The sequence below is a fragment of the Globicephala melas genome, chromosome 20, assembly GCF_963455315.2.
Source record: "Globicephala melas chromosome 20, mGloMel1.2, whole genome shotgun sequence".
In the NCBI taxonomy this organism is placed as follows: Eukaryota; Metazoa; Chordata; class Mammalia; order Artiodactyla; family Delphinidae; genus Globicephala; species Globicephala melas.
In genome coordinates this window covers 1020735-1042426 of record NC_083333.1, presented here as the reverse complement: position 1 = coordinate 1042426, position 21692 = coordinate 1020735, and the positions used below count along the sequence as shown (strand labels likewise).

At 45.5% G+C, this 21692-nt stretch overlaps 1 protein-coding gene and 1 pseudogene across 1 annotated transcript; one reads left to right on the top strand and one right to left on the bottom strand.

The window, feature by feature from the left end:
• Positions 1–1529: 1529 nt before the first annotated feature.
• LOC132594188 (endogenous retrovirus group K member 8 Gag polyprotein-like) lies at positions 1530–3353 on the bottom strand. Its single transcript, XM_060290745.1, has one exon. The coding sequence runs from the start codon at positions 3351–3353 to the stop codon at positions 1530–1532; it is 1824 nt and encodes a 607-aa protein (XP_060146728.1).
• Positions 3354–15253: 11900 nt separating this feature from the next.
• Positions 15254–21197, top strand: LOC138842476 (C-C motif chemokine 13-like; annotated as a pseudogene).
• The last annotated feature ends 495 nt before the right edge of the window (positions 21198–21692 follow it).

Here is a 21692-nt window from a genome sequence, read left to right as displayed (position 1 = left end):
ATAACTTTTGAAAATCATTCAAAGTTCGTAAATGCTCAGTCCTGATTATCAATTTCTGTGGCAAAATTGTATGATTAGTAATCCGCGCTCCCAAAAACTGTGTTACGTCACCCCTCTGAATTTTCTCAGGAGCAAGATATAATCCTTTCTCTTGCAAGCATTGCACTAGCACAGTCAAAGCATGTTCCAAATCTTCCATAATAGGAGCAGCTAGCAATATATCATCCATATAATGAATGATACGTAAAGATGGACACAATTTTCGAAGAGGCTGTAAAGCGGTATCCACATATAACTGACACATAGTAGGGCTATTTGCCATTCCTTGAGGTAACACAATCCACTGATACCGCTTATCCGGATATTCATGATTCACCGTTGGCAAAGTAAAAGCAAAACGCTCCCTATCATTTTTATGTAAAGGGATAGAAAAGAAACAATCTTTAATATCTACTACTATAATCGGCCAATCCCTAGGAAGAGTGGACAAAACCGGTAAACCACGCTGAATAGGTCCCATTATTTGCATTTGCTGATTGATGGCGCGCAAATCATGTAGCAATCGCCATTTACCAGATTTTTTCTTAATTACAAAAATAGGGGTATTCCAAGGTGAAGTAGACTCCTCTAAATGTCCCAAATGTATCTGTTCTGTAACCAATTGTGTGGCTGCCAATAACTTTTCTCGGGATAAAGGCCACTGAGGAACCCAAATAGGGTCAAAAGTCATCCAAGTAATAGGAATCATAGACTCAGTGGCCCCTAAGAAAAACCCAAGCCTGCCCGATCTCTTTTTTGAATCAATTCCAAAGGGGATTGTATACCTTGTAACCGCTGGCCTAGGCCTCTGTCGGGAACATAACCTTGCTTCAGCATTATTCTCTGGGCTGCTTCAGAATAATCATTGGTCAATGCCAACTTCATTTGAGATTGAACATCTCGGCCCCACAAATTAAAAGGCAACCCATCTACTACAAAAGGCTGAAAACAACCACTATGCTTTTCAAATTTCCAAGTCAACAATTTTAAACTAAGATTAGGTGTTTTAGCATATCCCAAACCTTGCAGAGTTTGTGAAGACTGTTGAAGGGGCCATGCTTTTGGCCAATCTTGTTGGGTAATAATACTACGATCAGCTCCAGTATCTATAAGGCCTACAAATCTACGGCCCTCAATCCATAAAGTTATCATTGGCCGATCATCAAGAGACAAAGAAAGAAAAGCTGAATCAATGCCTGATGACCCAAATCCATGAGAGCCCCGTTCAGCGGGCAAAGAGGGATATTTATCATGGCAAGAGGGTAAAATTAAAAGTTGTGCAATACGATCACCAGGGGCAATAACTATTATTCCCCTAGGTGATTGACATAACACCTTTATATTACCTGTATAATCAGAATCAATTACCCCTGGGGAAACTATCAAACCTTTCAAGGTACAGGAAGAACGGCCCAACACTAATCCTACCGTGCCCTTGGGTAATGGTCCATGCATATCTGAATCTATAGGCTGAATGCCCATATTGGTTGTCAATACCATTCGGGAGGTGGCACGGAGGTCCAGCCCTGCGGAGCCTGCCGTGGCTCGCCGCGGGGCTTGGGTGGCTGCAAGTTCACATTCTCGTGGGCCCCAAAAATTTTCGGGCCCTGAGACCGTGGGCCCATTAACCCGTTTTTTGACTGGGCATTTCCAAAGGTTGGTTGAAAGCTCTTGGATGGAGTTAGGGGTAGGAAAGGCTGGCCATTAATATCCTTCACAGATTTGCATTCATTAGCCCAATGCTTCCCTTTCTTGCATCTTGGACATGTCCCAGGAGGGCGTGCCGACTGGGACATCTTAGGTTTAGCTCCTAACATTCTACATTGTTTCTTTAAATGTCCTGGTTTTCCACAATGGAAACAATTCCCAGATCGCACAGGATCTTGCATACCTTTAGCAGCTGTCATTACCGCAGCAGCAAGCCCTGCATTAGACAAAGGGCCTCCAATCTCCCTGCAAGCTTTCATCCACACTTCAATGTCCTTTCCTTTAAAAGGTGTAATAGCTCGGCGGCATTCTTTTGTACATTGTTCATAAACAAGTTGTTTCACTAGAGGCATCGCCTCATCCACATTACCAAAAATTCTTCCCGCCGCTTCCATCATCCGGGCTACAAAATCAGAAAATGGCTCTGTGCCTCCCTGTATTATTTTTGTTAAATTCCCTGACACCTCCCCTTTATTTGGGAGGGCTCGCCATGCACGCATATTAATCTCATTTATTTGATTATAAACTTGTACAGGGAACATAGTCTGATTATTTATCCACTGTCCTTGTCCTAATAACATATCTACATTCCAGGCAGGCTGCCCATTGGCAGCATTTTCCCTCGCTTGACTGTGAGCCAAATCAGAAACAATAGACTTCCAGTCTAAATATTGCCCCATCGTTAAACACGCACGAGCAATATCTTGCCAATCAGTAGGGGTCAAGGCATTTCTTGTAAGCCGCTGCAAAAGCATAATAGTATAATTAGCAGAAATGCCATCTCGTTTGGAGGCTTCTGCAAGATCTCTAATTAATTTATGATCTATCATATCATAATATCGCTGGCGTGTAGCCGGATCTTCAAATACTGGAAACGCATTGGACAAAGAAGAAGGAATTTGAAACCAAGCCTCGCGGGGAATAAAAGTACATTGCAGGGAAGGAATGGAAGGCGCAGAACGCCTAGGTTGAACAACACTCTTGGAGGCAAAAAATTCCTGAGGTCGAGAAGGGGGCAAAGCCCCAAAAGGGCCATAACGCTCCTCCTCATATTTTGCAGCAGCTTCTGCCAAATCCGCAGCATCGCCGGGATCTAGCTCCTCATCATCTGATAAATACATGGCTTGCAAGCCAGACAATAGCAGATACATTGGTTCTCGCCCAGTCTCTTGGGCGTCTGGTTGTTTAGATTTTAACTTTTTCTTAACCTTATTATCTACTAATTCTTCTTTTGTAGGCCTATCATCTGTAGCCTTATGACTGCCTGCTTCGGAAGCACTATCTTGATATGACCGCAAAACTTGCGTCGCTTGTTTCACTATGTCTGTACACTTTCCCTCCTTAAGACAAGATCGAACTAAATTCCACAAAGGGAAAGTCCCACAGCACAGCTTACCCTCCTCATGAAAACGGTGCAAATCCTTTCCTAATTTCTCCCATGAAGGGATAGTCAAAGTACCCGAAACTCCAAACCATGGCGCTGCTTGATCTATATCATTCAGTAAACGGCCAATAGTCTTGTGAGATAACATCAACCCCCGATCCCGTAAAAGTGCCTGTATCGGCTCATAAAAATTTGCCGTGGGGTTAACATGAGTATTCCCCATTATGTACTTTTACTGACTTTCACTAAAAGATTTACACCATTACACACACAACAAGACAGTGCAAGGCACAAAAGCTACGTACCGGCAAAATTACCGGTTCACTCCGTGTGTCGAGTTCTGAATCGGTCCTCCATGCAAGGCGCGAAGATCCCGGGTTTCGGCACCACTTGCAGCGGGCCGTTTCCGACCAGCAGAATAACGAGCCGCCACACGCAAGATTCTTCTCGTATCACACTTTATTGGAGCACAGCTTGGTTGAAGAAAGATGGAAGGAAGACCCTACGCAGCAGAATATGGCAGGCTTTATACTGGCCAGAAGGTCCACACAACAGCCCTGGATTGGTGTGTGTCAGTACATGTGACAATATATTGCTACGCCTACAATCCACGGGATGCACGCGTGGCGCCTTACGCGGCACTCCCGGGTAGTGCAAGCAAGATGCAACAATGTAATTTCGCCTTCCTCTGGACCAAGAATCCAGCTCCTTCCTGGCGGCGTCCCACAAGTGTCTAGATAAAATATTTGGAAATCACCAGCCTAAAATATCGGTATTTGCCGCCCAGTTCTTAGGCTCCACAACAGAACATTCCAGGGCATTAAGACTTGAAGATTCCTGGATTCTATCATTCTGCTAAGGCTCTATCAAGCTACCTGTATGAGGTTCTAAAGGAGCCTGACTGATTTAGGATGGCCGGGACACGAATCTGATAAAGAGACCAGGCAAAGCCTTAGGGCCCCAACCCAGACCTCCCGGGACATGGGGAGGGTCAGGCACTTGGTTCTCTTCACTCTGTTAGGAACTCAGCTTCTACTCTTCCTTTCCAACAGATCATGTTCCATTTCAAAGAAATCAGAGCCCTTAATGGGCCAATAAGGTCACTTCCTACACTTTACTGGGCATAACCACATACCCTTCCACCACTGCCCCACCATCTAAACAAATGATGGAAACTGCACGACTTCCTTTTCTCGGTGTTTGGAAATCACCACCAGGATCTGGTACCTACTCACCACATTTAGGGGCCTATTTTATCCTTCCTTAAACATGACCCTGCCCATGTGCTCTGCTCCCTATAAAAGGCAGGCAGATCAGCCAGAGGAGCCAGAGTTGCAGAGAAGCTGATACCAACTCAGAAACCTCCAGTTCTCAGGCTGAAGCTCCCTTGCTCACCCTCCGGTATGAAGGTCTCCGCAGCACTTCTGTGTCTGCTACTCACAGCAGCTGCCTTCAGCACCCAGGTGCTGGCTCAGCCAGGTAAGCCTCCTCTCTTCTTAAGTCTTAACATTTTAACTACCCCAGGTACTAACACCTGGCATGAGTCATCCCATGCTTGCTGCATAGCCTACATTAAAAAGATGGAGAGAATGAAATCCAGAGGGGAATTAAGAAGAGCTGGCATGTCACAACTGGTCAGAGGCAGAACCAGAACTAGAAACCCAGGCCACTGGAGCCAGGCTCCACGATCTTTCTCGACACCAGCTTTGGGACATTAAATGCAGCTGTTATCTCAACAATCCTCACCTTGTTTGGAGATGTGGCACAGAAGGAAGAACCATTTCTCATTGTGGATAGGAAGGACATTTAGGGCAGTAGTAGAGAGGAAGAAACTCTTGCTGGAGGTTTCAAATGTTGGATTACAGTCCAGGGTAGCTCCCAGAAGGGTGGCTGTGTAAGGAGGATAAGGACCCAGAGGCATCTCAGCATGTGACTTAGGTTGGCTCTAAGCCCATGGGGACAGATAGCTGGGAAGCAAGGTCTTAGAACTTACCTTCCCAGGGTCAGAGGTTTTGGATCTGTAGACCCTCCGAATCACGCTACAAGGATTAATCTTGTTACTCAAGATTTTGCCATCTGCAGTCAACAATGAGGGGCTCCATAGTTCAGCAGAGGAAACTGACTCACAGATAACATTTTATCTATGGGATCTGGACTAAAGCTCCGAACTAGGGAATGGTAGGTCTTAGTTAGAACTTGTGTATTTGCTTTGTCTTCTACCTTCTCCTTCTTCTCTTACAAATGCAGGCTCACAATACATTATAACTCTCTGATGCTTTGCAAAATGTTTTTCAGATTCAGTTTCCAACCGAATCACTTGCTGCTTTATTGTGATCAGTAAGAAGATCCCCTTCAAGAAGCTGGACAGCTACACAAGAATCACCAACAGCCGGTGTCCCCAGGAAGCTGTGATGTGAGTGGACCATGCCCGGGCACCGTCAGCCAAACATTCTATCTGAGTTCTATACTTCCAAATGAGTCAGATAAATATGCCATCTAATCCAAAGGACCCTTTACCCCATAGACAAATGAAGCCCATGAGAAGGAATCCAAACTCACTCCAGGCTCTTCTGGAAGCTTGGTCAGATCATCCAAGTTCCTTTAGCCAGGAGCTAAAGGAAGGCTTCCCCTGGAGCAGTAGCAACAGAACTTCCTCTCTGGAAGAGAGGCCTCTTCCTCCCTTTTCCCCTTCTTCCTGTCCCCATCCAGGCTCCTCACCCAGGGAGCAAGGGCTAATCATGTCCAGGGGCCAACGGGCCAAGCTCCTGGGCAAAATCCTCAAGACACTCCATTTAACTGTGCCCTCTTTTCCCCACAGCTTCAAGACCAAAGAGGGCAAGGAGGTCTGTGCTGACCCCAAGCAGAAGTGGGTCCAGAATTCCATAGAGCTCCTGGATCGAAAGCCCCAAGCCCTGAAGGCTTGAACCTTTGTACCTGGACTGAGAGACAGTCAGAGCCCTGGAAAATCTTATTTATTTCCCCCCACCCTTCCCCAGCTGTATTATTTTATTATAATGTCCAAAAAGAGGTTCTTTGTTTAATAATTTAAAACACATAGTTTCTTAAACAATAATTATATTTAAGTTACTGATGTTTTAACTTTATCTGCCATAAATCCTAATGAATGTAAAAACACAACATCTGGTGACGAGTTTTCCTTTGTGAGCTCCATTAAGCTCATGGTAAGATGGCACTGTTCTCCCTCCTACCTGCCTGTAGTATCCTGAGGTCCTTCCACTGATCATCAGAGTGAAACACCTTTGGATTCTTAGGAAATCAGTGCTCCTGTAAGTCGATGTGTGCTATGTAGTACTGTGATGGAAATTAATGTTATTAAATGACTATGGTATTTTCAAAGAAAAAATCTATATAATTTTAAACTACTTGGTCTTATTTTTCATGGGGTAACATTTGGCAGGAAGGGAGAAAATGGCAGCAATGAGTGACAATTGGGGGTGTGAGGATCATCCTCTAAATTGAGTCTTTTGGACTCAGCTGAGGATTACGGAGAACCTAGAAGGACCAGACCAGACTGTTCCAACCCTGTGGCTCCAGTCCCTAAATCACCTGCCCTCATTTAATAGAATCTAGATTCCTATTGCTTTTCTCTCCACACTTACCTTTGCCTGGTCTCTCTCTTGATCTCTTAAAACAGTCTGCAAACTTTTCTCCATAGGCCCAGGTTTTCTCCATCTAATTAATTCTCAAACCCAGAGTAATGTCCCAGAAATGAAACTGAGTCTAACAGGAAACTAGATGTCTATAACTTAGAGGTCCACTTAAGGTTCTTTACTGGAGATGAGCCTTCAACAGGACCGGTCTTGAGAGATTGGAATATGATGGGAAATGAAAGGATTCTTCAGAACTGATACAGGAGGGAGATGAGGGGAGGGGGCCAGAGGAAAGAATCACATCTGGCTGGGCTCTGGGAAGAAAGAGGAGTCAGAGTTTTAGAAATGCAGGTTGGAGCCAGGTTGTAGGGGCTCTTGAATTTCAGATTGGGAAGTCAGCAGGTAATAGAGATGCACCGAAAGGTTTGAAATAGGAGAGAAGGAGGATATCACATTCAGAGGCGAGCATCAGGAAGAATAACCTAGTATCTGAGTACAGGATGGAGTGTGAGAGATAGAGGCCTGAGAGCAGGCTGCTGCCATGGTGCAGGGGAAATGATGGGGACATAAATGGTACAGGGTGGGAGTGGAGATGAAGTGAGGAAGAATGGGCCAGAAAGAGTGATAGGTTAAATGTTGTAGAAGGTTGAGAATAATTGACCAAGACACAGACCCTTCTCTTATAATCTTGCAAACCAATATCTACAGGGCTTGCACCCTTGAGACACAGAATGAATTCATCTCTGTCACTATACCCTCAGCCCCCAATCTCAAGAATTTGCAAAATCCATTTGAAGGCATGGAATCTCCTTTCCTTAATAGCCTCTTAAGGTCAAGATTCTCTTGTACTTCGTGAGCATAGCTGGCTCCTTTTTCAGACAGGAGACCCACAGCACCAAGGCACAAAGACCAGACCCCTCATTAAGGGAAAGAAGATTATTGTCCTGCTGACCCAAGTCCAGGGGGGCTGTCATTGGTTGGAGAAATACCATGATTCCAGTACAAACACGGAAACATAGCAAGGCAATGTTTCTGGGCTCTGATCCCAGAACTGATCCTGACTCTCTGAGTCACTTATAGCAAGTCAATTTCTCTCTCTGGCATTAAGATGCCCCATACAAAAGTGGAAGTTGTTCTGTGTCACAGTCAGGAAGTGAGAGGATCTGGCGGACAACCTCATAAACTCTCTCCTGCTCTAGGAGCCATGTCTCCTAGGAACTTGGCCACATCTGTTGGCTAGGGTAGGGCCAGGAAGAAAGTGCCTAGAATTAAAACCACTGAGCCAGCCAGGAGCCCAGCCTAATGACAAACACCTGCAAGTCAGGTATATAACCTGTCTGAAGATGAGCTTTCCATTGAAGTCCAAGGTAGCACACCTAAACCCCAGGCATCTAAATAAGGCACCTAAATGTCAGCTGGGCAAAAGGAGTGCTTTCCAACCACAGTAGGCTCCATCCAGTTCTAACCACTCTCTTCCACAGCCTCAAGGTCAAGCTGGCTCCAGAGATCTGGGCCCAGGGTTTCATGAACTACCTAGACACAAATCCTAAATTCCAAAGGCAAGAGACTCACCCTAAACTGGCACCAGGGCACAGCACAAGACACAATCCATTTGTTTTCCCCGAGCATTACCCAGAGGCACTCTGGGATTATGTCGTTGTATTTCAAATCACAATGAACTTTATTAATGACATTAAACATAAATGTGTTAAGTGATATGTCATCTTATTTAAGTTGTTGATGTTTTATGTGCCTTAACTTGAATATTAATATTTTGAAAATCCCCATAAAAATAGAGCTAGCATATGACCTTGCAATCCCACTCCTGGGCGTATATCCAGAGAAAAACATTGTCTGAAAGGATACATGCACCCCAGCACTGTTTACAAGCCAAGACACGGAAGCGACCTAAATGTCCATTGACAAAGGAATGGATGAAGAAGATGTGGTACATATATACAATGGAATATCACTCAGCCACTAAAAAGAATGAAACAATGCCATCTGCAGCAACATGGATAGACCTAGAGATTGTCATACTGAGTGAAGTAAGTTAGGCAGAGAAAGAGAAATATCGTATGGTATGCCTTGTGTGCAGAATCTAAAAAGAAATGATACAAATGAACGTATTTACAAAACAGAAACAGACTCACAGACCTTAGAGAATGAACTTATGGTTACCAGAGGGAAGGGTGGGGCAGAAAGGATAGTTAGGGAGTTTGGGACTGACATGTACACACTGCTACATTTAAAATGGATAACCAACAAGGACCTACTGTATAGCACAGGGAACTCTGCTCAATGTTATGTGGCAGCCTGGATGGCAGGGGAGTTTGGGGAGAATGGTTACATGTATATGTATGGCTGAGTCGCTTTGCTGTGCCCCTGAAATTATCACAATATTGTTAATTGGCTATACCCCAATATAAATTTAAAAGTTTTTTTTTTAAAAAGAAAAACACATCCTTCCACTAATGGGTTCGTATCTGTGAGCACAATTCATTCCCTTGTCAACTGGGGGCAAAGAACTGGTGAGGTCACTTGAAGCTGACAAGCATCCTCTTGGGCTCTCCTCTGATTTCACCCTGGGCTCAGGCAGGGAGCTTGCTGCGGGCTTGGACTCATTTCACTCTCTCAACAACTGCTCTGTGTCTCCTCACTTCTTGCTTTCTGCACACAGGCTCCTCCTTGGGTGTCATCTCAGGTCAGGGGTTGGCTCAGCCTGCACATTTGCCTGAGGCTCACAAGTGCAGGGCAGTGAACACTCTGGGTGACAACTTTCCACCAATGCAGGGTGGAAGGCAGATGTTTAAATGCTTCTGCCACCCTTCCTTCCAGCGGCTGATTCTGGGAGCCATTCTGCAGGCATGTCAGTCAGTTCGGGAGAAGCTACCCCCATCGCCCACTATACCGACCTTATTCTGCATGCTTCTGTTCGAGCCTCCTCCTTTTCCATCTCACTCGGCTGCCTCTCAGTCATGATCTCTGGGGTCACTTCCCAAAGGAGCTATGTATGAGAGAAGTTCTCATCTCAGGCTCTGCCTTATTGATTCATTGTTTTATGCAGTCAATATTTGTTCTCCTTCTCCCAGCCAATGCCTGGATTTCAACAGGCAAGTTTGCTGGCTCAGGGCCAGGGATTTAGCTGGACATTTGTTTGGTGTGTTTACCAAGGCTGGGGCTGGGGTCAAGATCAGGGACTCACCCAATATGTTCTTTGGGACCAGGGCTGGGGCCAAGACTGTGGACTCAACCAGCATGTTTGGTAGAACTGGGTTCAAGAGGTCAGCCCACAAGTCAGGGTCAACCGGACGAGGACTGAGTTAGCCACGTAGCTAGGAGAATGGTGACCTAAGGAAGGATTTAGCAAATAAGTAAATGTATTGAAGATAATGGAAGCCATCTCCCTTACTGTTGGAGAAGCTTCCATAGAAAAATATGGAATGTTGGAAGCTAGAAAAACCCTGTGGTGTTGGACTGCAATTGGAGGTATCAGTGTGAACTTGAGGTTTTACAGGTAGATGGTACATATAGATAGATAGATAGATAGATAGATAGACAGACAGATAAAGATAGATGGATAGATTGATAGAGATAGATAGATAGATAGATATACACACATGGATGACAGGACATGTATATATTAAGCATATACTCAACCACCAAACACCTTTCCAGATATGGTTAAATATTTTCCAGAGTTATGTCACCAGTTTACACTCACTCCTACCAGCAATGTATGGGAGTTTGAGTTATTCCATATTTGGTATTTCAACACTTGGTACTGTCATTCTTTTTAAGTTAGCCATAATGATTTTGTGTATAATTCCACATACTTATGGTTTAAATTTGCATTTTACTCTGACAGATGAGGTTGAACATCTATTTAAATGTTTATTAGATATCTTCTTTTATGAAGGTCCACTTCATATCCTTTGCCCATTTTTAGATTGTTTAGATTTGGATCTTGTCTATTTTTAGATTGCCTGTCTTTTTATTATGAATTTGTAGAAGTATTTTCTATATTCTGAATAGGAATCTTTTGACAGACATGTGAATTGAAATATCTTCTCATAATCTGTTATTTTATTTTTCACTCCTGTTTTGCCTTTTGATGATACAGCTTCCTGATTTGATTTGATTTGATTTATTTATTTATTTCCATGGAAGGGCTTACAAAGACCAAGATGTAGGTAACTAGAGAGATACAGGATCAGGGTGCTGTACACATGTGTTGAATTGTTCTTAGGCAACAGGTTCAAATGTAATTAATTGGCCTAAGAGAAATTTCTGTCTCACTCTTCAGCGAGTAAGTAGATCAGAGCCTAGTTTTTAACCCCATTGAGTTGGAGCTTCTCTGTATATATCTCTTGGGAGAGAAATGTATTTCAATTCAGCATCTTCTACTGAGTGCCACTGTGTGCTTGGTGCAATGCTGGCACTGTTGAGGGTGCCATTACGGTGGTAAAAGAGACTCGGCACCCCCATCAGGACTTCCTCATCATGCACTAATGAGTATCACTGGGCAGAGGCCACAGGATAGTTGGCCCAAGATAGGCCTTTGATGATTTACCAGAGAGAGGTGGGGTTAAGAGCATCCAAGGAGGGCGATACTTAGAGCAAAGGCCTCAAATAAGGAAAAGTCCAGAGGGATTGGGGAATGGCAAAGAGACCTCAGTGGCTAGAGTTAGTTTCAGGCTTTGCATTGTGTATGTGGATAGGGAGAGGCTAGGATGGGGAACCCCCGTCTTGTTGACTTTCCTAACAGGAAATACAGCTTCCTAATTTTAAAATAGTCCATTTATCAATATGTTCCTTTATGGTTAGTGCTTTTGTTTTCTGTTAAAGAAAACTTTTTTTAACCAGATGTCACAAAGTTATGCTCTTACATTATCTTCAAAAAGCGTTATTTTTTGTTGTTCACATTTAGAACTACAATCCACCTTAACTTGATTTTTGGGTATGCTGAAAGTTAGCGATCAAGATTTTATTTTTCCATATAAATATCCAATTGATTCAGCATCAATTATTCAAAAGAGTACTTTTTCTTAACTAGTCCACAGTGCAAACTTAGGTTATATCCAATATCAATATATGTATGGTTCTATTTCTGCACTCTTTAATCTGTTCCCTGGCATATCATCCACTCTTGGAACAACGGCACCATGTCATAATGACTACTGCTTTCTAAAAAGTGTTATCATCTGGGAGTGTAAATCCTACAACTTTGTTCTTCTTTAAAAGTTGTCTTAACTATTTTAGGTTTCTTATTTCTCCTTTAAAAGGAATCAGCTTATCAATCTCCACAAAATTCTGGCTTGGATTTTAATTGGGATTACATTGAATTAGGAGGAAAATCTGTTACCGAATCAAATTTGGGTCCACTCGCCTGTGGACAGAACTTCCGTTTCTTTGGCCACTGCACCAGGGTGTGCCAAATACAAAGCTTTTTCTGCCTGCATTTTTTATTTAGTCGTGGGAAGGGGCAGCCTCAGGCATTCATCCTGGGAGTCTCCCCCAAAGACAGGACAGCAGAAACTAAAAACTATAAACACCTGAATTAGCAATGCAACAACAGGCAAAATGCTAAGACCCCAGTGGGTAGGGAGACTGCACACCTCAGTTTGCCCAGGACAATTCTGCCTCACCCCTGTCTGGCTTGGAAAATCAATTACGTGATAATCTTCCCACAGAGGAGAACCCTTATGTCTTTTTAGGCTCCTTGAATCATTGGTAAGTATTCATTTTTTACTATATGCTGGTCCAGAGCGTGACCAGAAAGATGAATCTGTTTTCTAGAGTAGAAGTAGGAGGGTTTGAGCTGGAAGGTCATCAGCCATCCATTTCAGAGCAAGTTTGGTTCCCTATGAAATCTGTGAAGCCAGACCCAATGTAAGCCAGACCTCACATAATTCCTGTATGGGCCAGATGGAAAGATGAATGTTGTAATGGATGGGATATTATAAGCAAAGACAGAGATAAGAAAGAAGGTGATGTGAAGGAAGAAATGAGGCAAGTGGTCTTGCACGGTGTTCAGTAGTGGTGGATGGGCTTCCCTCCTCCACCGTCACATGGAAATATTCTCTCTCTCTGCAGGCTTGCCTTTCTCTGGAGAGACCCAGTCTGAGGGGCAGAGAATGCCAGCTAGCGTGTCTCCCTCCTCTTTTCATTAGTCACCCCAGTAGCCAGATACCTGTTCTATAAAATGGAAACGTTGCACTGTCTCAATATTCCTTAGAGGCTTAAACAGTGAAAGAAATTGGACAGAGAAGTCTTGAGTACAGGGTTCCCCAGCTCTGCTTCCTTGAGCAGTTGTAGTTTTCATCGGGTACATATCAGGCTTCCCAGTAAGTTATTCCTGGAGAATAGACATCAGCAGGTAAACACACCTCTGAAAACCACAACATTGCAGAGTGAAATTAACTCCACTGTTAGGATCTTAGATGGTAAGGCATTAAGAATGTCCAGGGCTGGGCTTCCCTGGTGGCGCAGTGGTTGAGAGTCCACCTGCCGATGCGGGGGACACGGGTTCGTGCCCCAGTCCGGGAGGATCCCACATGCTGTGGAGCGGCTGGGCCCGTGAGCCATGGCCGCTGAGCCTGCGCATCTGGAGCCTGTGCTCCGCAACGCAACGGGAGAGGCCACAGCAGTGAGAGGCCCTCGTACCGGGGGACAGGGGGGGTGGAAGGGGGCAGAAGCAAGGTGCTAGGAAAGGGCTTAGAGGGCATTTAGCCATTTCAATTGGGCTTTAAAGATTGATTAGCATTTTCCAACAGGTAAAGAAGGGGAGGGATGAAGGCCCTCAGGCAGCAAAGCTCAGAAGGTGTTGGGACTAAGCCCTCTGCTGTGTGACTTAGGGGAGGGTACAAGAGGAGAAGGAGGAAGAGAAAATATTTTGGATTCAGATAAGAGGGTCGTGAGTGCCATGCTAGGGAGCATGGATATTCTGGGGAGATGGGGAGCCATCCACAGAGGGTCTCTGAGCACAGGGGTACCATGATGAGATCTATTTAGACTTTCCTAGAGACGGCAGCCCTCAGGGTATTAGCTAATGATTTTTTTTTCTCTTCCTCCCATTGGGAACTCCTAGTCTTCAAGAACATATATATTTTCCTTCTACCCTGGAGTTTGTAATCAAACATGAATTTAATCTGCCTAAACACACATACCACAGAAGCAAAGTTTCTGTTTTATCCAAAGAAGACTGTAATCAGGCATTCACACTCCTTCAGCTCTCTGGGTGTTTCTTTTTATCCTATTTGAAATAAACATTCTTTTTCTTTCTTTCTTTCTTTCTTTTTTTTTTTTCCCGCGGCATGTGGCATCCTCCCGGACTGGGGCACGAACCTGTATCCCCTGCATCGGCAGGCGGACTCCCAACCACTGCGCCACCAGGGAAGCCCTGAAATAAACATTCTTGTAAAATAGTGCAACCTCAGAATACAGATCAAGGGATAGAGCTCAAAAAAAAAAAAAAACAAAAAACAAAAAAACAAAACAACAAAAAAAAACGATGGGTGGAAGACCTAAATAGACATTTCTCCAGATAGGTTATCCAGGTGGCCAATAGGCACATGAAAAGATGCTCAACAGCGCTAATTATCAGAGAAATGCAAATCAAAACCACAGTGAGGTATCACCTCACACTGGTGAGAACGGCCATAGTTTAAAAGTCTACAAATAACAAATACTGAGGAGGGTGTGGAGAAAAGCCACTATGGAGAACAGTATGGAGATTCCTTAAAAATCTAAAAATACAGTTGCCATATGATCCAGCAATCCCACTCCTGGGCATATATCTGGAAAGAAACTCCAATTCGAAAAGATACATGTACCCCAATGCTCATAAGCAGCACCATTTACAATAGCCAAGATACGGAAGCAACATAAATGTCCATCAACAGATGAAGAGATAAAGAAGATGTGGTGTGTGTGTGTGTATATATATATATGACCTTTAAGATGGCGGAAGAGTAAGACGTGGAGATCACCTTCCTCCCCACAGATACATCAGAAATACATCTACACGTGGAACACCTCCTACAGAACACCTACTGAATGCTGGCAGAAGACCTCAGACCTCCCAAAAGGCAAGAAACTCCCCACGTACCTGGGTAGGGCAAAAGAAAAAAGAAAAAACAGAGACAAAGAATAGGGACGGGACCTGCACCAGTGGGAGGGAGCTGTGAAGGAGGAAAAGTTTCCACACACTAGAAGCCCCTTCGCGGGCGGAGACTGCTGGTGGCGGAGGCTTCGGGTCCGCGGAGGACAGCGCAGCCACAGGGGTGCAGAGGACAAAGCGGAGAGATTCCCGCACAGAGGATCGGTGCCGACCGGCACTCACCAGCCCGAGAGGCTTGTCTGCTCACCCGCCGGGGCGGGCGGGGCTGGGAGCTGAGGCTCGGGCTTCGGTCAGAGCGCCGGGAGAGGACTGGGGTTGGCTGCGTGAACACTGCCTGAAGGGACTAGTGCGCCACAGCTAGCCGGGAGGGAGTCCGGGAAAAGTCTGGAGATGCCGAAGAGGCAAGAGATCATTGTCTTGGAGAGCGCGAGGAGAGGGGATTCAGAGCACCGCCTAAACGAGCTCCAGAGACGGGCGCGAGCCGCGGCTATCAGCGCGGACCCCGGAGACGAGCATGAGACGTTAAGGCTGCTCCTGCAGCCACCAAGAAGCCTGTGTGCGAGCACAGGTCACTCTCCACACCCCCCTTCAGGGGAGCCTGTGCAGCCCGCCACTGCCAGGGTCCCGGGATCCAGCGACAACTTCCCCGGGAGAACCCACGGCGCGCCTCAGGCTGGTGCAACGTCACGCCGGCCTCTGCCGCCGCAGGCTCGCCCCGCACTCCGTGCCCCTCCCTACCCCCGAACTGAGAGAGCCAGAGCCCCCCTAATCAGCTGCTCCTTTAACCCCGTCCTGTCTCAGCGAAGATCAGTTGCCCTCAGGCGACCTACACGCAGAGGCGGGGCCAAATCCAAAGCTGAGCCCCGGGAGCTGTGCAAGCGAAGGAGAGAAAGGGAAATGTCTCCCAGCAGCCTCAGGAGCAGCGCATTAAAGCTCCACAATCAACTTGATGTACCCTGCATCTGTGGAATACATGAATAGACAACGAATCACCCCAAAATTGAGGCGGTGGACTTTGGGAGCAACTGTAGACTTGGGGTTTGCTTTCTGCATCTAATTTGTTTCTGGTTTTATGTTTAAGTTAGTTTAGTATTTAGAGTTTATTATCATTGGTAGATTTCTTTATTGATTTGCTTGCTCTCTTCCTCCTTTATATATATATATATATATATATATATATATATATATATATATATATTTTACTCAGCCATAAAAAACAACGAAATAATGCCATTTGCAGCAACATGGACGAGCCTAGAGATTATACTAAGTGAAGTAAGTCAGAAAGAGAAAGACAAATACCATATGATATCACTTATACGTAGAATCTAAAATATGATACAAATGAACTTATTTACAGAACAGAAACAGACTCAGACATAGAAAACAAACATTGTTACTAAAGGGGAAAGGGGTTGGGGGAAGGATAAATTAGGAGTTTGGGATTAGCAGATACAAACTACTATATGTAAAATAAATAAACAAGGTCCTACTGTACAGCACAAGGAATTATATTCAATATCCTGTAATAAACCGTAACGGGAAAGAATATGAAAAATAACACATATATATAAAACTGAATCACTTTGCTATATACCAGAAACTAACACAACACTGTAAATTAACTATACTTCAATGAACATAAAATTTTTTCAAAATTGAAATTATTGGCACAGGACTGAGCACTTTGCATGCACTCATTATCTTATTAGGTTCTCAGAACATCACAATGAGGTAATAATTAGCAATCAGTTCTTCTTAGAGGCTCAGAGAGGTAAGCAATTTGCTCCAAATCATATAACCAGTAAATGGCAAATACAGGACTTAAATCCATGTCTGGTTGACTCCAGACCCCAGGCTCCTAAACATATTTTCTTACAAGATAATAGGTCCTGAAGCAGAGGGAAGGACAGACAGGAGTCCCTTCAGCTGGAAGTGTTTGAATGTCCCCCCACTCACTCAATTTGGAGAAGAGTTTGGGGTGCATGTGTAGGAGTGGACTGTAAGAGGATAATAGCATACAAGACTCAGTTGGTTAAATTCATGGCATGAATGTGCTTATCCAGAATTCAGGATTCAATGCACTAGCACAAGTACTTGGGGATGATGAATATTTAGCTAGATTGGCTGATTGGCTGATTGGCATCTAGGCTTTAAAACAGGCCTGCAGTTGATGAAGTTGAAATGCCAGAACTCCCCTGGGACATTAGGAAAGTGTCTAAAGGCTCAGGGAAGTGGGTCTATTGAAAAGGATCTATTATGTGCAAGCTGCCTAGCCATCCCTAACTGCACTCCCGGGCAAGGCCAGAGGACACTTCCTTTACCACGGCATGCTTTGATGGGGCCGTGAGAGGAGGGCAGCGTCCTTAAGAGCTCTCTGGTGGCTATTCACTACAGATCAGAGATGGCCACGGGATATGCTGGAATCCCGCGGTTCTCAATTTTAGTGCCCATTAAGAATCACCTGGAGGGCTTGATACAACACAGTCTGCCATCCTACTATTGGTGACAATTTAAGTAATCATGATGCCAGCAGCTGCCATTATTATGCTCCTAAAATATATGAGCAACCCAATTCCAGAATCCCATTTGGAAGGTCTATTACCAGAAGCCACTTCTGGTACCTAAACCTATGTCAGTGAGGAAGAAATAGATGACACTGAAATTGGAATGATTTGAGGAGGGTTGAATAAAAATGCTATTTACCAAGATGTGGGCTGGGTGTGGAGAAACCATAGGGCTGCTTTGGTACTCTGAGGCTAGTGACAGCATGGTGACCACCCTTGGACCCGAAGGAGCAAGGACAGAGTGTGGTTCCCCAAAACTGGACGGAGAGAGTCATGGAGAGGGCCACCTGGAAAGGAAGTGAAAACCATTGGTTGAGGGCTGCATCCAGGCAGAGGTATAAGGAGGCAACAGAGAAATCAGTACTTCACCCTAACTACTCCCTCTTTCCAACACCCTGCAGGGTTCCCCCATGTCCATACCCAACCCAAAGCCAGAAGACCTGCAATCTCATTGATGTGATCCACAAAAGAATGGCATGTGTGTCTGCAGGGACAAGCTTGAAATCTTTTCTTTTGTGGTTCCTGAGAAGTTTTTATGTCAAAAACTTATAAAATGAGTCGAAGAGTGAACACTTTTGATATTCCCTGGAAGCGACTGTGTAAGATCAGAATTATTTGTTCTTGGAATGCTTGGAGGAAGAGCTGTTAAAGCTTCTGGAGACTGGAGGATGTTTTGTGGGAAGGTTTTCCATTACTGACTCAAATTTTTAAATAGTTTGAGGATTTAAAAAATTTTTTTCTTGCAATGTGGTAAGTTAGATTTTAAGAAATCCGTCCACTTCTTCTAAATTAAAGTTGCTGGCATAAGGTTCTTATTTTCTTCTTGGTGTCTGCAGGCTCTGTAGTGATGTTCCCTACTGGTGCCTTTTTTCCTTTTTTCATGGTCAGTTCAGGAGAGTTTCAGCTTCTTTGTAGGCTTGTCAAAGAACAAAATTTGAGCTTCTTTAGCCCTTTGTCTATATATTCTTTTCTATTTCACAAAACATAGCTCTTTATTTCATTTCTTTTATTATCACTGGGCTTGTTTTGCTAGAGTAGAAAAACTTGCAAGGATGGAAAGTGGACAGGAGAATATTCCAAGCAGGTGCAAAAAGTAAGCAAAGTCTGGGAGCCAAGAATGAGCATGGGGATAGGAACACTCAGGCCAAGGGCCTTGCCAGGTATTCTATCATAGTCCAAGCTGTCCCCTCCTTGCCACCGTGCTCATTGGCACTCCCCCCACCCCAAGCTCCTAGCTCAGACCCCTTGCAGGAGGGAGCCAGGTTCAGGAACAAAGAGCCCACTTCATTGCTCTGTTCCCCACCCCGTCCTATCAATGATCCTTCCTGAAAACAAGGGGCTTAGACAAATCAGTGGTTTTCAAACCGTATCCCTCTGGGCCTGAGTAGCAGAAGGGAGCACCTAGATGTGATGGGAAGAGCCTGGCTTTAATTTGTCTCCAGTATGAGACTTCCACCTAAAACTTGCCTTGGAAAAAGACATCACCTACATGAAACACTCTTGGTGATTATATGTAAACAGACTGGCTTTTTCTCCCAGTGTCACCCCTCACTCCTCATGAGACGTTGGGCAAGTTATTTAATCTCTCTGCCCCTCGGTGTCCCCATCTGTAAATGGGCATGATAATAATAGCGCTTACCTTGTCAGGACTAAATATGTAATAGGGGAAAGTCCTTAGCATAGCAGTTCTTTTCTATGGTTTCTTTTTCATTTTGGAGAAAGCAGCTCCTCGGATCACTCACTAGGGTGCGTGCCAGCCATCTGTGTTCTGTCTCCATCTCTGTGGTCTGGGCGGCTGGAGGGAAACGGTGCCTACCCTGCTACAGGCCACAGCTTTTGCCTTGCATTTCCTGGAAAACTCTTCGGCAACCCAGCCTCCAGCTTAGTAGATTCAGGATACACGGTAAGAATTCAGAATCTTAGTAGATTCATCTTGACTTGACTGTACCCTGGCCAGGCAATGATCCCTCTGGGGGCCCCCATCCTCTCTGCCTCTCTACAAAGGCAGGCGGGGCAGCCAGAGCTGCCAAGAGGCTGAGATAAACCCAGGAACCAACAGCTCTTAGGCTGAAGCTCACATCTTCCCCCTCCAACAGGAAGGTGTCCACAGCGCCTCTGTGTCTGCTGCTCACAGCAGCTGCCAGCAGCACCCAGGTGCTCACTCAGCCAAGGAAATTCAATCTTTCTCCCCCTTCCCTTCCTCTCTCTCCTTCCCTCTGTTTCTCATCTTCTAGGAAGGGCTAAGCCAAAGTGACCCACTTCGGAGACTCTCAGAGCACCTGGGGTCCTTGGAGTTTTAACATCTAATTTTGGAGACAGAAGGCAGAAGCCCAGGTTGGGGACAGCAGGCATCCTACCTGCCCCTCCCGCCTCCAGGACACCGCAGAGCCAGAATAAAGCCTAAACTCTACTGAAAATTCAGGGCCTTTTCTTTGACCCCAGATGATCGCCTCAAACCCTGCAGGTTGGGGGGCCATATCCAGGACATGTCACACTGGCCTCCCTCAGTCAGCAAAGATGTGTCCCCACCATGCAGAATCAACTTCAAAATCTTGAGCCACATGTTCCTGGTTCCACCCTCTCTCGGGGCGGCCGGCAGGAGCACTGGACCTGCGTGGAGAAGACACACTTCTACCTCTTAGCTTTCCTTCCCCTGCTGCGTTCAAGCTGAGAAAAGCCTGACATCTCAGATGCTTTTTCTCCGTGACTTTATTTCTAGATGCACTCCGCGACCTGTTCAACTGCTGTTTCACATTTAACCATAAGAAGATCCCCTTGCAGAGGCTGAAGAGCTATGGAATCACCAGTGTCCGCAGGCAGCTGTCCTGTAGCTAGGAAAACCCTGCTCCCCTCCAGCCCCCCACCTCATCTCACCCCTTCCCTTTCTTCCATCCCCCCCATCCTAAGTTCTGCCCCACAAGACAGACATAGACTAATTTGAGATGTCCTACTCAGGGGATAAGATCCAACCAGACTATGTAATCCAAAGCTTCCTATTATTACATCAGGGACAGGCCCAGAGAGGGCCGGTAACATCCCACACCCTCCTTGCTGAATGGGTACCAGCTCACACTCGGGTGGTTGCTTTGCTGGATGCCAGGCCAGCTTCTCCCAGGGCGCAGCAAGAACAGCAACTACCCCCAGAGGGCCTCTCCTTTCCACACCCCTCTGACTTCCTGTCCCAGGGCAGCCCCTCACCTGTAGCAGATGGGCCTGGTCATCCCTAATGAGTCATCCCTTGGATAAAACCCTCCAACATTTCACCTAACCCTGCCAGCCCACCTTCATCCACAGCTTCAGAACCAAACTGGCCAAGGACATCGGTGCCGACCCAAAGGAGAAATGGGTCTGGAATTACATGAAACACCTGGGTCAGAAACCTCACACCCTGAAGACTTGGACTCTTTCGGCCACACTAAGACCAAGCCAGAGGCTGAGAAATGATTCTTCTCCCCCAGGCTTCCTGTCTCTATCCTGGACTAAATTGACCTGAATTTTCAAATAGAGTGCTTTCTGTTTCCTGATGCAAAATGTACTATGTCTTACGTAATATTTAGTCTATTATTTGAATTGTGGCTGGTTGGGGAGTTATTTTGAATATTGGTGATCTCTTTTTTTAAAGCAAGGCCTTGAGCCACTTGGTTCCCGTCATGAGCCCCAGTTCCCTCTCCTGTAAGCTGTGGGCAGTGGGTCTTTCTCCTGCCCAACTCCCCAGGGGTGATGAGCGTGCCTATGAGAGCCATGGCGATGAAGGGCTACTGCAATCTAGGGAGGACAGCGCCTGGTGAATGGGAGGTGTTGCGAAATGTGTTATTATGGAAACATGAATGCAACTGTAGGATGGCTGACTTTTTGCAGAAAATACATTTTGTTTAAAATCTCTAATACAGTAATGGTGTTTTCTTCAGGGGTAACTCCCAACCAGTAGGGGGTGCTCTCAGGTGCAGGTGGATGGCAGAGGGTGCTAGAGGAATGTGGATGTAGCCAGGGCCTGGCTGTGTGGCTAACCTGGGCCCATCTGAGTGTCAGGGAGGGCCTGGATCATCAGCCCAGGATATTCTAGAACGATGGCTCCAGTCCCCAGCATTAGCTTCCAGTGGGTCTCCTTGCCCTCGTCCTCCACCCTGGAGTAATACAGCCAGTAAGTGCACTTGACACTCCTGCTGGTGGGGGCGGGGGAGGGGGAGGAATCAGGTGGCCCCGTCCTGATTAGCATCAGACTTGACAGCAAAGATGGGACTTGGACAGATGGTGTAGCACCG

What these genes read in the sequence shown, in the direction of transcription:
- LOC132594188 (XM_060290745.1), bottom strand. Translation starts at nt 3,353, where the DNA reads ATGGGGAATACTCATGTTAACCCCACGGCAAATTTTTATGAGCCGATA.